The sequence below is a fragment of the Conger conger genome, chromosome 12 (genome assembly GCF_963514075.1).
Source record: "Conger conger chromosome 12, fConCon1.1, whole genome shotgun sequence".
Classification (NCBI taxonomy): Eukaryota; Metazoa; Chordata; class Actinopteri; order Anguilliformes; family Congridae; genus Conger; species Conger conger.
Window position 1 is genome coordinate 9,010,502 of NC_083771.1, and position 16,684 is coordinate 9,027,185.

A 16,684-nucleotide genomic window follows, 5' to 3' on the forward strand; every position below is an offset into this window, starting at 1 on the left:
CAAAAATGAGTCTGTATTTCCTTTAGAATTTTAATGGTGAAAAATAACCCTGCTGGGAAAAAAAACAGCTCAAGCTATGTTTTGAAACAGCTGGTAACTGGAGATTTCACGCCGGTCATAGCCGGATTTCACATCAGGGAGTACTGTGCTCATAGTTCACATCGATGGACTGTGTGTAAAATGGTGCCCCTTCCTCTCTCTCTCAGGGCTGTCCTACCTGGCTGGGAGGATAGCGTCCTGCTGCTGTTCCAAAAAGAGGAACAAAGGATGATGCCGTCAGCGTGGCGGTAAGTGTGCATGCTAATGCGAACACTAACAGGGGCCACCATCAGCACGGCAGTAAGTGCACATGCTAATGCTAACAGGGGCCTCCATCAGCACGGCAGTAGGTGCGAATGCTAACGCTAACAGGGGCCTCCATCAGCACGGCGATACACATTCAACACTGTAACTCCCTTTGGATAAAATAATCAGCTAAATAAATACTAATTATTATTATTTAACAGCCCAGAGTACCTTCCCAGCAGCATTCTGGCTAAAGACAAGAAGATTCAACAGCAGTTTCTTTCCTTTCATGGTTTCACTTATCCCCTGGGTGTTTGACTGTAACTGAGTCAAATACGTTTTGGACTCAAATACTTTCCTACACTTTACTGAGCTTGCCTGGTATATTGGGCAGCCTGTAGCCTAGTAGCTAAGGTACATGACAAACCCGGAAGGTTTGTGAGTCAAGCCCCAGTGTACCCCTTGAGTAAGGCCCTTAACCCCACATTGCTCCAGCGCGGGATTGTCCCCTGCTTAGTCTACACAACTGTAAGTCAATTTGGATAAAAGCATTGGTTAAATAACAAATTATTATTGTTGGAACCTATGAAATACTCAGAAAAGTGCAAACCTCGCCTTCTGGAGCTCTTGGTTGGCTCAATTGCACCAGGCAAGATAGATTGAACACAGGGTAACTGAACTTTAATATTCAATTTTATGGCTGCCATCTTGAGCAGGTCTCTTGTTTTATCTCATGGGAACTCCAGCTTAAATAAAGAATAAAAGAAAAGGTTTGGAGGTTAAACAACAATCAGCCTAAAGCCTCCTCACCCTCTTTCCTCCACAGGCTGGGAAGTGCGAGCTGTCTCTCAGGGGATTCCAGCCAACCCGCTTCCTCCAGCCAACTCTAGGCAATATGACTGGCCGACGGATAAATCTGAGGGCACCATTCAGAACACTCCTGCATCCCCACAAGAAGTTTCTAATTCCGGGATCTAAGCTGTAATTCCAAAAGTTGCTGGCAGGAGGCACCGTGTCTCTGCACCATATTAATGACGACTGGTCTATAAATCCCTAAAATAGGAGGTAGACCAATCTGACCAACTTCATGGTACAGAGATCTGGTTTGGGTGGTAGCTTTCATCTTTCCCATTTCCGTACTTTTTCTATTTACTTTATTTTGTCATTATTTTATCATAATGTACAGCTGCGGAAATGCTCTGTTTCCATCCTTGACAGATTGATCAAGTCAGAGACGACCAACCATGGTCCTGGAAGTCATAGGGTTTAGTTTTTATTTCAATCTGAATACTGGAAAATACCCTAAACAAATTGCTGTTTGGTATGTTAACATTAAAATGATTGATAATTAATAGGCATATGTGCCTTCTTAGTGATATCACTTTTTTTTGTATTCCTGAGCATTACACTAATGTTCTCCACTTCTGTATGTCACCCTTGACTACAGCTGTCTGCAAAGTGGTTGCAAAGTTATGTAAATGACTGTTATAACTGATTAAGTGCTGAGTAATAAAAACAAACTCTGTGGTTCTTTAAACACCAGGTTAGCACCTCTCCAGTGTCATAAATTCTGTGGATGAACATGGTTTAACCTAAATGCAGTTATTCCAAAAGCACACATTAAACTTTGTTGAACCAAAGCATGTTCTAACTTATGTTCATGAATTACGGAATAAAGAAAAACTTTACTTTCAATTGTGGATTTATTTCCTTCTCACTGAACCATGATTTTATTTTCATAAAAATAAAAATAAAAATGTTTTTTTTAAAACAAAGATATTTTGTAGTTCTTACAAGCGCATCTTCCTAAGAAAGAACTCACAGTTTGGACTCTACAGAAGTGCTTTACCAGCTAATTCACCTGTGCTTTATCAAGCACCTTCAAACATGTGTCAGTGCCAGTGTGTCAGTTTCCTGGACAGAGGAGGAAATCCTAGAACCAGGTAGCTATTTCCCCCTTTGCCACAGTGCCAGTTTTGCTAACAGAAATGCCCTATAAACAAGTCAGACAGTCCACAGCAGACTATTCCACAGGTATAGATTACCATTAAGAAATGTTCTCTCTCCCACCTTGCCATCCACAGAAAGTGGAGCGATACAGATTTTGACCAAACTGTTTCATTTAGTATGACGCAGTGAACAGTACTTGCTTTGGTAGTCACAAATGCCAATTAAAGTAATTTTTTTTACCCAGAATCCAACCAACAGGAAAGAAGAGGTCTTATTTCTATGGTTTACGGGTTACATCTTGTTTGATTGTCCAGCCATACTGATAATCCGATTGACATTTTAATCCCCCACCCCCCAGGCAAAGCTTGTGTGACTGGTACAGGCTGTGTGTCCGTCCGTCCATCTGTCCATCCGTCCATCTACTCCTTCAGCCAGCTGAGGAGCTGAGGTGTGTAGTAGGTGATGATGATGTCAGCACCTGGAAGACAGGACAGTCAGCTTTTAAACTGGATTTACAGGTACATTTTACCCACTAATCACTCAGCCCTCTTGCGCCATATTGTGTGTGACAGGCAGTTATTTCCATGTTTGCTATTGAATGGGTGAGCAGACAGTCATGCCCTGCCCCCTACTGTACTATTCAGCCAGGTACAGAGCCTAAATTGCATTCAGCTGTATATATTCTAAATGTATGGAATGGGTTCTGGATACAAATGTTGGGTAAAAATGTGAAAAAAGAGAAGTCTTTGGATCCCTTGCACACATTTAAATTTATGCTGGCCCCTTACAGTTTTCCCTCCCATTTTCAAGATTAAAATACACATGAATGCCATCTTGTGTATGACGGCAGTTTTTTCTGTGTTTTTGAAAGGGTGAGCAGAGAGACCGCTCTCCTTATGCACCCCCCTCCGACCACAGACACAGACACACACCACACATACATCACACACACTCCCCTCCTACCACACACACACCACACATACATCACACATACTCCCCTCCTACCACACACACACCACACATACATCACACACACTCCCCTCCTACCACACACACACCACACATACATCACACACACTCCCCTCCTACCACACACGCACCACACATACATCACATACACTCCCTTCCTACCACACACACCCCTATCTCACCGGCGCGGCGGAAGGCGGTCATGGACTCCAGGACGGCGGTGCGGAGCTCGAAGGCCCCAGCCTGCGCCCCGTGCCACAGCATGGCGAACTCGCCCGAGACGTTGTACACAGCCAGGGGGTGGCTGGGGTGCTGGGGGGGGGGGTTACCATTTTTGTTATTTTATATCACCTTTTTCAGAACAGTTAAATGGCAGTAGTGCTTGACTTGAACTTGAACCAGCCAGAGATCTATCATCTATTTGAAAAACAACAGCCTTTTTCACATATTCGGTTTTTTTTCTTTTATTGTATTTTTCTTTTATTTCAGGCTTCCCATTGCAATTCTTATGCACAAATTCAAAATGGTGGGATGGAAAGCCCCCTAGTGTAGGAGCGAAGGTGAGGGTAAATCTTCACACGCATACCCAGAGTTAGTGTAGTACCGAGGTGAGTTTTACACACTTACCTTGTTTTTGACCTCCCTCACCATGTCCAGGTAAGGCAGTCCTGGCTTCACCATCAGCATGTCAGCCCCTTCCTTCACGTCCCTCTCCTGAAACACATGGCATCCGCATTTTACACACGTCACACACATATCTCACACACATGCAGTACACAAACACACACACCTCACACCCCTCACACGCACACACTCACCACTGCTCTCAGTGCCAGTCCCCTAGCTCCAGGTGGTAGCTGGTAGCATCGACGGTCCCCAAACGCTGGCTTGGACTGGGCTGCATCCCTTCAGACGCATAAAATACTCAGCCATGACACACCATCCACACAGAAAAACACTGAATCACGTGTATCAACTAGCACTTATATGCAGACTTTGTCTTTCTGAACCTTTCAACCAGACAAGCAGGAAAGGCAGACAGCTCTTAATGATATGTGATGTACTTCATAATAGGCCATTGAGGGCCATAACCATATACTCAGTTACTCAACATGAGTCAAAGTTCAAACAGGGAGAGAGTGAGGCGTTCCTGTTCACCTGAAGGGACCGTAGTAACAGGAGGCGAACTTGGCACTGTAGCTTAACACAGACACCTGAGAAGGAAACAGAAAGGGGTAGTAATTACAGTAATTATAAAAATACTTTTTGCCAACAAACTAAAACTCTCTTATGAACCATGGTTCTGCGATTAATTAGTAAGGGCCGTGTCAGGGTTTATGTAATTTCATTATTTCAGACTGGGAGTGAACCACACTTTGGTATGAAAGTATATTAACGATGGGAGATGAGAGGATGAGGTGGTTTCCCTTCCAGCAAAGGGAGAGGCTCTGTCGCATCCCTGCAGGGCACAGACCTTGTTCCCCATCCCGTTGGACAGCAGGGCCTGCTTAATGGCCCCGATCCGCCCGTCCATCATATCCGACGGGGCAATGATGTGGCAGCCTGCAGAGACACAAAACAATGCAGGTCATACATACACACACACACACACACACACACATACACATGTGCACACGCACACACACACACGTGCGCGCACGCACACACACACACGCACACACACACACACACAACCACACAGACACACATGCGCACAAACACACGTGCGCACACTCATGCGTGCACGCACACACACACTCATGCGTGCACGCGCACACAAACGCCACTAATATTGTTACGTTGTTACAAATTTCTTGCCAAAACAATCACCTTGTACAAAGAAAGATGCTGAGCACAGGGTATCTATATTATAGTAGATGCGTATAGAGGGCCTTGCCTGCTTGAGCGTACGCCAGCGCGACCTCAGCCAGACGCATACAGCTCGCCGCGTTGTCCAGCGTTCCACCATCGCTCAGTATTCCTGAAATGACAGGAGACATTCCCTCACCCAAACCCAAGACACAGTACCTGCCACGTAACAGGTACTGCTACCCCAATCCCAACACATAGAATCTGTGATGTAGAGGGCAATGCTACCCCAAACCCATCGAACAGTACCCGTGATGTGAAAGGTACTGCTACCCCAAACCCAACACAGCACAGTTAGCACAGGTTCTGAGTCTGAAGGACGGTTTCTGCTGTCAGGTGTGGAGCACAGGCACTAACCACAGTGTCCGTGTGAGGTGTAGGGACACAGGCATACGTCACAGGCCAACAGCAAGTCAGGGAAGGCGGATCTCAGCTTCTTCACGGCCAGCACTGCAGGGGTGTCGTCCGAGTCAGCGCCCGAGCCCCGCTCATCCTGAGGGGGAAGCAAGAGTCACCGTGGCTGGGGGATGAGGCCTAGTCTTGGATCTCTGAACAACTTCAGAACATTTTTAGCCAAGACTAAAGTCCTTCTGTATCACACATATTTACAGTGCCCACGATAATGTTTAGGACAAAGACCAACCATTTATTTATTTGCTTCTGTACTCCACAATTTGAGATTTGTAATAAAAAAAATAACATGTGGTTAAAGCGCACATTGTCAGGTTGTAAAATTTTTTAGACATTTTATACATTTTGGTTCCACCATGAAATGACAGCAGTGTTTATACATAGTCCCCCAGCTAGAAAGAAATGATAAAAATACCTTTTAATAAAATCTGACAATGTGCACTTTAACCACAAAATTGTGGCAAATCAGAGGCAAATCAGGACATACTGGATCTATGTCCCAAACATTATGGAGGGCACCTTGTACATCCGCACCAAAAGACTTAAATTAAATATAAAATGAATGACGAGGTTTTGCAACTCACCTTTGCAATTTTAGCTGGGACGCCAAAAATCAGAACGCACTTCAGACCTTTTTCCACAAGGGGGCGCAGCATTTCCTCCAGTTTATTCACCCCATATCTAAGCATTGGGAGAGCAAGAGACAGACAAAACATTCGGTGTTTGGGGTTAGCTGAATCTTCTACCAAAGGAACTACTTAAATTTACACAAACAGCTCGAAAAATGTAAGGAATTTTAATTATTTAAAAAAATCATCAGATATCATGTCAGGTAAAGCAACCAAAGAAAGACACTTTGAATCCACCAATCTCTGAATAAACATGGACAGGCTTAAGATTTGAATTTCTGGGGGAAAATCCTCCAACCATTTACCATGAACAAATGTTGCCAGTTGAGTAAAGCACCTTGACAATTTGCCTGTACTTCCCATCTTAATAGTCATGTCACATCATTCACCAGACCCATGTTGGGTTCAAACAGGGGCAAAACACCAGTGCGGTAGGCTCCTTTACAAGCCACAACCCTGACCTTTTCTCTCTGACTACAGGATGGAAAGCTTAAATGGTATATGGTATATCTGACAGAGGGGAAAGGGAAGGGGGAGGGAGGGGGAGAGAACTCTAGGGGACAAAGACCTAACGAATTCTCTCCTTATCTTAGCCCAGGACTGGCTCTGGTTCCACCCAGCCTGTGTAATCACATTAATCTACTCTCTCCAGCGCACCCCACAAAGCCCCCCACCCCTGATAATGGGTCACACAGGGGGGAGCAGCATCCACACCTGGCCTGTCCAGGCAGACTGCCGATGGGTTCGACTGCATCCGGACTGTCACTGTAGAGACAGGAAAAACAGCACAATAGCACAGAGTCACCCGAAGTTCCTAAACAATGCCCCGGAAACGGTCACACACCTATCTACAAACAAACAAACAGGTCTATTTCTGTACACCAGGACTGTCATCTGGACCAAAAACATTTACATTTCAATCATTTAAATATTGTGTTCCAATAAATAATAGGGATAAATAATAGAGATTTGATTTGATTTGAATATTTATTGCAACATTTGTATAATTATTGCATTTGTGTAAAACTTCCTGTTATGTGTTATGTCCACAAGGGGGTCCAAGAAGGGGACAAGGCCAATGGAAAATAATGTTGCTGTAGGATTTTACAGAAGTTGTTGATGGATACGGCCAACATTGAAAGCAGGGTTGATAGATCCTTATTTACTAAAAACTAAATTGACAGAGTATACTATTGTTATATAACATATCATTACAAACCTTTATTTTATATTGACCATAACATTTTCATTCTGTAAGAACAACATTGAACAAAATAGGCTGCACTGCGAGGAAAAAACAAGCAGTGCTGTTTCAGTTCCCTCCCTGTATGTATCCAGCCTGTATTTATATGGTCCATTTAGAGATTGTTTGCCAAAAAAATAGTATCCACTAAGCAAGTTCTACATGTTTTTTTATTTACAATATATAAAAATGCTCTGCATGAACAGAAATGTTGGGAATTTCATGTTCTGCAGATTATTAACCAGTTACGATATCATTTTTATTATTCGAAACCTAATTGGCTATGACCTAATTTCAAATCTAAATCTGACAGTAAATACAGATATACATAGTGTATAGAGCTGGTAGTGGACCAGGCACATCTCTCAAACATCAGACCATGCAAGTCTCCTATCTTCAGAAGTGCAGCACTGACTCATCCACACACACAGCAAAACACTGACACTTCTACACACACACACACACACACACACACACACACACTTATTCTACCCAGCAGGGCAGCCACAGCACACACACATGTGCACAAGCATGCACACACTTCCTCTATCCAGCAGAACAGCACACATCCACACACACAGACACACACATCCTCTACTCAGCAGGGCAGTGCGCGCACACACACAGGCACGCACACTTTTCAGTCCTACATGGAGGACCCATGTGAATGGCAGACAGGCGGCATTACGTGATGAAGATGGGGTAGATGAGGTTTTCGGGGCGCAGGTCGGCAGCGCAGGTTTGCCAGTATCTGAGCGTGGGGTGGAAGTAGCCACTGTGTAGGAGAGACTCCGCAGACTGCATCACTGCCACTGCAGGGCAGGGACAGGACACAGCGTGAAAAACAGCCCCACTTCCACACTCATTTATGGAGAATTCACAAAGCAAAACAGCTATGGTAACCAATGCTCCTGAGAGCAATACCCGCCAGTGGCATCCCAGTTGAAAAAGAAATAGCTCATGCTAGCTTCTGAGACAGCTGGTAGCTGGTTGCCCAGTTCAGACCAGCTTTCCTCTCAAAATGGTTTGAAACAGCTGGTAGCTGGTAATTTCAAGCTGGTCATAGCTTTTTTAAACTGTTGCTGGTGGAATGTGCACCTGCCACCTCTACTTGGCAACCGCTGGTTTAAATGCGTGAGAGATATGCTCGCGCCAGGATTCTCCTCCATCCCAAACTGTTTTTCCGAGGCCATTCATGGGAGCAAGATCAGAAGAGACAGAATTTCTATTGTTCGAGTGCACAGTGCTCTCAGCCTTGAGCAATTGACGTTATTATTATCAAAGCATGCCTGCCGCGCAAACGTAAAATATATTTGCACCCCATTGCTTCTCAAGAAAATTTGAAACCGATTTAAGTCTACAGCACAGTGGACCCTTTGAATCACATACCTAGGTCCCATTTAAAATGGCTCAATGCGGCAAACCGGACCGTGATTGTGTGACAATGATCGGTTTGCACGGGTTCGCCCTTATTTTTACATCGAAATCTGGATGCACCGGCATTGCTTGACAAGACAGCACAGATTGATTGTGACAATGGCGGTGGTCTGACCCTTTTCAGACAGAAACATGCCCTTGCCCCGGGTGTGTAATCCAAACACGGCTGTGACGGGCCGAGCGGTTTTACGCCCATCTACCGAAAGGAATGCAAGAACTCCGGCACAGTTTGAGGAACCGAATTCCTGCTTCACGGTTCCATACGTTTTCACTTCACTTTCCAAAACTCCAACTTGGAATTGCACTGCCAGTACTTACGACAACTGAATAAGCAACCAGTCCATAGGCCCATGTTCTTGCTGATTAATTTACACATTCATAAAACAGTAGTATTTTGTTCGTGACTTGACATAAAAGCAATATGCTCAGCAATATGTACAGCGCTGCAGTACAGTAAGCAAACATTGCACATGCACAAATAGCGCTGGTTTCTTTTTATCATTTTCATTTTGAAGCTGGTTAGCATCAAACAAAAACCCGTCGCCAATAATACCCAATATACAAATTTCGATCTCAATGAATGAAACAGTAAAGTGGAAATGAATCGAGCCAATTTGAGCTTGCAGGCATCATCATAACTCACTGCAGGCAAACATAGCTGATGCAGAATCCAGCGGGCAGCGCTGCGGTTTCTATTGCGACTTCCAGCTAGTTTTATAGCTTAACTTAGCACACCATTTGAATCGAGTGGTGCGCAAGAGTTATCCAATAAGACGTATAGTTTATGTATATGTATAGTATGTTACATGCATTAGGTTAGGAAACGCTTAGCTAGCGATATGAATTGTTTGAAAAACGTCTATGACGGTACGCAGTTAGGTTGATAAAACAGTTAAGAATCGGATTCATCAATTAATGCACACACTTTCTTCACCGGACAACTTTTTTCAAGTGTCACCTCTGTTCCCTATCGTGGCTTGTAATATCTCTGTCCCCGCGTCTGCAACGGCGCAGCTGGTTCCAGTGTTCCCTCAACAACAGTTAGCAAACATGAAAATACATGCAAAAATTATGTATTGATATAATCGATCATGTCATGGGTCGATAACTCGAGGTCTTACCTTTGGGTTCACTTGTCCGAGCTTTCTGGCGAAGGAATGGACTTGACTTGGTCAGGCTGCTCGGCCACCATAGACAAGTTGCGAGATCTCCTCGTGAATAGCTCCAGTTCTCGCGATACTAGTTGGTACGCAAAGGCGGAAGGCAATGATGTAGCTTAGCTTAGCCAAAACAGTGAGCAGGGGGTTGTAAGTGGCTTGCTGTTAATGTCTCTGTCTCTATATGCACTCCTGTATTTTTCTGTATTTCACAGAATGAACAGATTGGGAATGCAGCTTTGAGGTAATTGTCGGAATTCGCTTTTCTATTGAATGGTGACGAGGTGGATTTAGGTAGCCTAGCTAAATTGTAGTTAGCTAAAGAATCAGATGGACAGCTTTAATGTGATGTGTGTACGCTACTCATTTACAACATCTAGACTGAAGAGACAAAGAGGGGCTTCACGCCAGCTAGCCAGACTATCGTATGTCTTCATCCAGAGTTGGTCATATAACTGGTCGTGCAGTATTATTTTCGTACGTGCATTGGCAACCATGATAACCAACGTTACATAATGTGTTAGCTATCTAGCTTGCTGACATTAGGTATCATGACAACCATAACAAGACCGTTATCAGTCCACATCCGATTTATTTTCTCGTTTTTTCTAGACAATTATTAGAATGCTCTTGTCTTAAAATGCACTTCTTATTGCACCGTTGATTTGGGGATATTCTCCGTAAGGAGAGGGTCACTGCGTAGTATTCGTTAGTTAGTTATGTGCAGCAGATGAACCGCCTATGATGCACCTCCATCCTGCTCAATTTCTGCGTGCTCCTCACGAAGTGCTCATCGTGCCCCCTCTCCTCCCTGTCTCTCTATACCTGCAGGTTGTCGTCACCTCTCTCCTGCCCCGGTCCCGTGAAAGACTCCCAGATTGTTCACTCAAAACCTGCGTTGTTCCTGCACAAGGAGAGTGGGCGCTTCCTCACTCTGTCCCCTCCATGGCAGCATTGTGCCGTGTAGAGGCTGTCTGAGCGGTGCTGCTGGACCTGGGCCGGGCCCCCCAACAGGAAGCCCGGAAGTCCAGAAAGTCAGCTGCAGCGGTCCTGTGGGGCTCTCCTCCTCCTCCTCCCCCGGAAACGGCTGCCCCCCTGGGATCCCGCAGACCCGCACCCCTCGCCCCTGAAGCGTGACCCGTCTCAGCCATGCTCTTCTCCCTGCGGGAGTTGGTCCAGTGGCTGGGCTTCGCCACCTTCGAGCTGTTCCTCCACCTGGCGGCGCTGCTGGTCTTCAGCGTGCTGGTGGCGCTGCGCTCCGACCTGCTGCTGGGCATGAGCTGGTGGCTGGTGTTCGTGCCGCTCTTCGCCGCCGACGGCCTCAGCACCTACTTCACGGCCATCGTGTCGATCCGGCTGTACCAGGAGGGCGAGCGCCGGCTGGCGGTGCTGCGGCTGCTCTGGGTGCTGACGGTGCTCAGCCTGAAGCTGGTGTGCGAGGTGCTGCTGTGCCAGAAGCTGGCGGAGCAGGAGCAGGCCCGCGACCTGTGGTTCGGCCTCATCGTGTCGCCCCTCTTCATCCTCCTGCAGCTGCTCATGATCCGCGCCTGCCGCGTCAACTGAGCGCCCCGCCGGCCTCTCTGCGCTGCGGGGAGCGGGCCCGTGCACGCTAACAGCGATGGACTGACTGTCAGCCACCGAACTGTCGGCCCCCGCTCTCTCAGCCGGGGCCCTGAACAATGCAGCGGGTAACTGACTGCACAGTGGACTCTGCACACCGGCGACTGGACACTCTGGCCAACACTCCTCCAGCTGCTGGTCCCGTTTATATGGCGTAGGATATATCCATCCTGTTTATATGGAGCTAGATATATCCATCCTGTTTATATGGAGCTAGATATATCCATCCTGTTTATATGGAGCTAGATATATCCATCCTGTTTATATGGAGTTGGATATGTCCATCCTGTTTAAATGGAGTTGGATATGTCCATCCTGTTTAAATGGAGTTGGATATGTCCAACCTGTTTATATGGAGTTGGTTGTATCCATCCTGTTTATATGGAGTTGGCTGTAAAAAGTAACATGACTCTCCCTCTCCCGCCAGCCTGTCATTCATGGCCCTCCTCCTCCTACAGTGTCGGACATTTTGTTGTAAACTTGTGCCGGACTGTGTTTAGTCCATTGCTCTTCATGTAAACAAAAAGCATTCCCTTCACAAGTACTGTAAGCAAAGAATATCTGGCTGTACCGACTGTAATGTTCCTTTTCTGTATTAAACACGGTTTGTGGTGTTTGTGAAGCAGCATGCAGCCCTGGCTAAATCGAACGTGCTCCTGCCACATTGACGCTGTGTTTCCATTTCCCCCGCCCAACAAGGCTTGTACATATATACAGTATACATGATTTCTGAGAATTGTACAGATGATGATGTGGAATGGATGTGAAACTCTGATCAGAAACACGGTGAATGTTTTCATTTGCACTACCCTGTTATGCTTGGTTGTGATTGTGCACTGGTGTGTGTGAGATGGGTAGTCCATAGGAAGTACCTGCTTTCTGTCTGCCTACACTGTTTTACCTATTGTCTGATGACTACATTGTTAATAAACCAACATTCAAAGCATCATGGTCTGATATATTTAAGAATTTAAGATCCAAGGACACAGGCCTGGCAGGCAAGGCCAATTCCTTTGTTTTTGCAACACTGAATACATTTGGGGTTGAGATAAAAAGATGAACATGAGACAAGTTCAGAATTTCAGCTTTTATTTCCTGGTATTTACACCTAGATGTGTTAAACTATTTAGAACATTGCGGCTTTGGTATCAGACCACCCAATTCTTTGGTGAGCAGAAGTATTGGAACAGACAATATTTAAGTAAATGAAAGTAAACATGCATCAAGCTTGCGAACCATTCATATCACCAAACTGTTGCATTCTTATTTTCTAATGCTTTTCAAACTTTTACTGCAGCCTCTTTCAGTTGTTGTTTGTTTTGGGAGTTTTTACCCTTCAATCTCTTCTTCAGGAGGTTAAATGCATGCTCACTTGGGTTAAGGTCTGTTGATTGACTTGCCAGTCTAAAACCTTCCGATTCTTTCCCCTAATGAAGTCTTATGAGAAAGTCTTTGTTGTGTGGCAGTGTGTTTTGGGTCATTGTCTTGCTGCATGATGACGTTCCTCCCAATTAGTTTGGGCGCATTTCTCTGTAAGTTGGCAGGCAGAATGTTTTTGTAGACTTCTGAATTCATCCAGCTGCTTCCATCATGAGTTACATCATTAATTAAGATTAGTGAGCCCACTCCAGAAGCAGCCATGCAAGCCCAAGCCATGACACTTCCTCCACTGTGCTTCACAGTTGAGCTAGTTTGTTTTGGATCATGAGCAGATCCCTTCTTTCTCTACACTTTGGCCTTTCCATCGCTTTGGTAGAGGTTAGTCTTGGTCTCATCAGTCCTTAAAACTTTGTTCCAGAACTTTTGTGGTTCATCTCTGTACGTCTTTGCAAATTGTAATCTCGCTTTACTACAGATGAGCGGTTTGCATCTTGGGGTGTAGTCTTCTTCAAAAGGTTAATTGAGATACCTTCACCCCTGCCCAGTGGACATTGTTTGTGATGTCACTGACTGATGTTTTGGGATTTTTCTTTGCAACTGTAACAATGTTTCTGTATTCAACTGCTGTTGTTTTCCTTGGTCAACCTGTTCGTTGTGTGTTGCTAGTACACTAGTGGTTTCTTTCTTTTTCAGGATATTCCAAGTTGCTCAACAAGGTATCCTCAATGGATTTCCCCTATTTTCTAAGCTTCAAAATGGTTTGCTTTTCTCCCAAAGACATCTTGAATGCAGTATTCACAGGCAAAACGCAAGACTGAAACCAAGAGTAAACATTCAGAACTATTTATTATTTAACCAATAAATCTAACAGGACACATCTGGGCAACAAGAAACACCTGTCAGTCACATGTTCCAATAGTTTTGCTCACCTAAAAATTTGGTGGTCTAATACAAAAGGTGAGATGTTCTAAGATGTTTAATAAATCTATATAAAAATACCAGGAAATAAAAGCGAAAATTTGGATCTGTCATCTCATGTATCTTGTCATCTTTTGACCTCAAACTCAATTGTCTTCATTGTATAGCAAAAACAAAGGAATTGACCTTGCCGTTCCAAAACCTTTGGAAGGGACTGTATTTCTAGTGTTCCAGACCATTCAGCCCAGCAATGCTCATCTTTTCCTACCAAAAGTGTGCCGACTGCTTAGTTTGCCTAAAAGCTCAATTTTATCTGGCCCAGTATCAAGCCTGGTCTTGAAAACCCCAGTGCCTCCACTACATGTCCTGGCAAGCTATTCCACGTAGTAACCACTCTATGAAATTAATTGTCAAAAAAAATGAAGGTAAATGAAGATTTCCCACTTTATTTCTTTCCCATCAGCCAATTTTATTGGCGGTAGCATTTGATCAGATTTCATTCACAAAGTTACCCACCAAAATGTGCTGCAGCTTGTTTGCAGTGACTGGTACAGTAGAGGTAATGACTGCATTTATCTCCTCTCATAGTTTCTCAGTCCATTTCTATTCTGACGCTACTCAGCTTTACCTCTTGCACTCCATCTTAAAACAAAAGAAATGGTCTACAGTGAATAGAACAGCTCTGTGGTGAATGTGTCCACTCTGGCCTCATCCTTCCACTCACCAAGCCCTGAGGTGACTGCCCGACTCTGCCCTTCCTCCCTGCTTGTCCCAGCCCCCCAGTGCTGGAATGGATGAAGAACAGGAGAATCACCTTGGCTCATCTCAGATGTGGACTGACAATCCATCTCTTCAGACTGCATCTTTCTTTGACACTCATCTCTACCCCATAGCACTGTATCCATTCATGTTATGCCATTTTATGGTTTTCAGTTATAGTTTCTATTGTTTCTATGTTTCTCTAATGATGGCTTGTAATAGATTTAATGTATAGCCGTGTAATCGGAATTCATATTATGGTTAGCATAGCTTGCAGTAGTGCTTTTGTGATATTGAATAATATACGCGCTGGTCTGGGGATGTTGTTGGCCAGGTCTAGTATACTTGCATTTTAATGCGCTTACTTCCGACAGTGTAGGTCGCGCCGAATATGAGTGTCTTCAACATTTAACTTGACATTAATCATGATCTTTGAGAATCAAACGAACCATTGTTTTTCAGAATGGAGAATGCATTACAAATGTGAGAACCAAAGGTGAAGAATTATCTCAAGTAGAATTCGTTATTTAATTATTATAAAAAATCAGTTCGGGATTTTGGGGGGGCTTGTTGGGATTTGGAAACCTGAGGAAATGACTTTCTCTTTTTGTACGTTTGTATGATGCCGTCTCTGATGTTAAAAAGTTCACTCGCGGATTTAATTAAATGTATAAGCAAATGTGTTTGTGCAATATTTGCTATTAAAACAAATCTTGGGAGGGGGAAGTATCAATTTCATAATAAGCATATCCGAAGTAATATTCTCATATGAGATCGTTCACATGGACCCCAGTTGGTGCTTCAAAGTAGGCAGACTTCCAGCGTTCTACAAATTAACCACAAGGCGTCGCTCTTAACCACGATGTTCCCGAAGCGAGGAACCTTATTTTTGTTTCCTTGCCGACCGATGAATGGGTGGTGATAATAATAAATAGGGGACTTCACGAGGGAGTTGGTCGCGGGGAACGAGATTATGATCATTCGCCAGAATAAACCTTTTGTTCACTATGAATCATACCAGGGCCGTGGGTGGAAGATATTGTTGCGCGAGTGTTTTCATCCTTTTTGATTAAAGGGCAGTTTTAAATACATGAGAGCATTTCACAGGCTGCTATCTCGTGGTCAATCAGAACATATAGCCGGATCTTTCCAGGTCTTGACTTCAATACGCGTACTGGTCTTAACCGGGTTCTTATGCCAAATATTTTCATTTTAATTTGACAACTTCTAGCCTAAAAATAAACGTTTGAAAGTGCTGATAAATAATTTGTTTTACTTTTTTGCATCAGCCCGGACTATCCCCGTCCCTCGAATTCATCCGATTCAATAAAAGCAGAAATACTATTCAGTCCTTGCATAATTGGCTGAATTACTTAAGTATCTCTACCCACATAGCTTAATTGTTAACCAGATCTGTTCATTTCATCAAACTTGTTACACGAGGGTTAGCTTATAGCCATAGCCTATCGCATCAAAATTTGGTAGGATAAAGCTCGCCTGTATTGCCTTGTGGTATGCAGCATCTCAGAAAGTAACCGACACTAAATTTGAAAAACATGTAATACTATTTCATAGCCTATCAATATAATGGGTGTCAGGTGTAGACAAGCTCTAGTAGCCTATTGGATCTGTATTAGACAAGTCACGCGTTGTTAGGATCTGCGTTATTATAGTTAATCTCTGCAGATCGCATTCACACGGGTGATGTTATTCTCTCTGATTTTCACGGTTTGGCAAAGAGTAGGCAATTGATGAAGATCTAACTCAAAGCAGTTTATGATTATGTAAATAGTCAACGGGAGAGTTGTGTGTGTGTAGCCTCTATTAGTTTTGAACACCATGAGCAAACGTAGGCTACATTCAATCACCTATATAGCCTATAGGCTAACTCTTCATCCAACCGGCCAGGAAAGGGTTGCCTGCCAGCTTCGTTGTCCATGCTAGTCTGGAATCCAGGCGTGCGTTCGCTTCGCCACCTTGTTTTGTTCCAGGCTACGATTTGTTGTTGAGGCTGCGATTTTACCATCTTACGAAGTAATTAAATGATTAAATTGTGA

General features: G+C 44.2%; 2 protein-coding genes across 2 annotated transcripts; one reads left to right on the forward strand and one right to left on the reverse strand.

Moving 5' to 3' along the window:
- Positions 1-1,969: 1,969 nt before the first annotated feature.
- On the reverse strand, positions 1,970-10,063 carry alad (aminolevulinate dehydratase). Its single transcript, XM_061263559.1, has 12 exons — positions 9,915-10,063; positions 8,045-8,168; positions 6,828-6,878; positions 6,069-6,165; positions 5,431-5,566; positions 5,102-5,185; positions 4,679-4,767; positions 4,363-4,418; positions 4,023-4,110; positions 3,832-3,918; positions 3,387-3,516; positions 1,970-2,713 (listed from the first exon to the last, which is right to left on the reverse strand). The coding sequence occupies exons 2-12, from the start codon at positions 8,158-8,160 to the stop codon at positions 2,655-2,657; spliced, it is 993 nt and encodes a 330-aa protein (XP_061119543.1). The 5' UTR covers positions 8,161-8,168; positions 9,915-10,063; the 3' UTR covers positions 1,970-2,654.
- Positions 9,991-12,516, forward strand: tmem203 (transmembrane protein 203). The gene is made up of 2 exons (XM_061263560.1): positions 9,991-10,194; positions 10,782-12,516. Exon 2 carries the CDS (start codon positions 11,100-11,102, stop codon positions 11,511-11,513), a length of 414 nt encoding a protein of 137 aa, XP_061119544.1. The 5' UTR covers positions 9,991-10,194; positions 10,782-11,099; the 3' UTR covers positions 11,514-12,516.
- Positions 12,517-16,684: the final 4,168 nt, after the last annotated feature.

Excerpts from the sequence above, each read along its gene's own strand:
- alad (XM_061263559.1), bottom strand. The coding sequence starts at position 8,160 with ATGCAGTCTGCGGAGTCTCTCCTACACAGTGGCTACTTCCACCCCACG. Across the intron at positions 4,111-4,362 it reads TGTTACTACGGTCCCTTCAG|GGATGCAGCCCAGTCCAAGC; the intron begins GTGAACAGGAAC and ends ATGCGTCTGAAG. Across the intron at positions 2,714-3,386 it reads GACCGCCTTCCGCCGCGCCG|GTGCTGACATCATCATCACC; the intron begins GTGAGATAGGGG and ends CCTGTCTTCCAG.
- tmem203 (XM_061263560.1), top strand. The coding sequence starts at position 11,100 with ATGCTCTTCTCCCTGCGGGAGTTGGTCCAGTGGCTGGGCTTCGCCACC.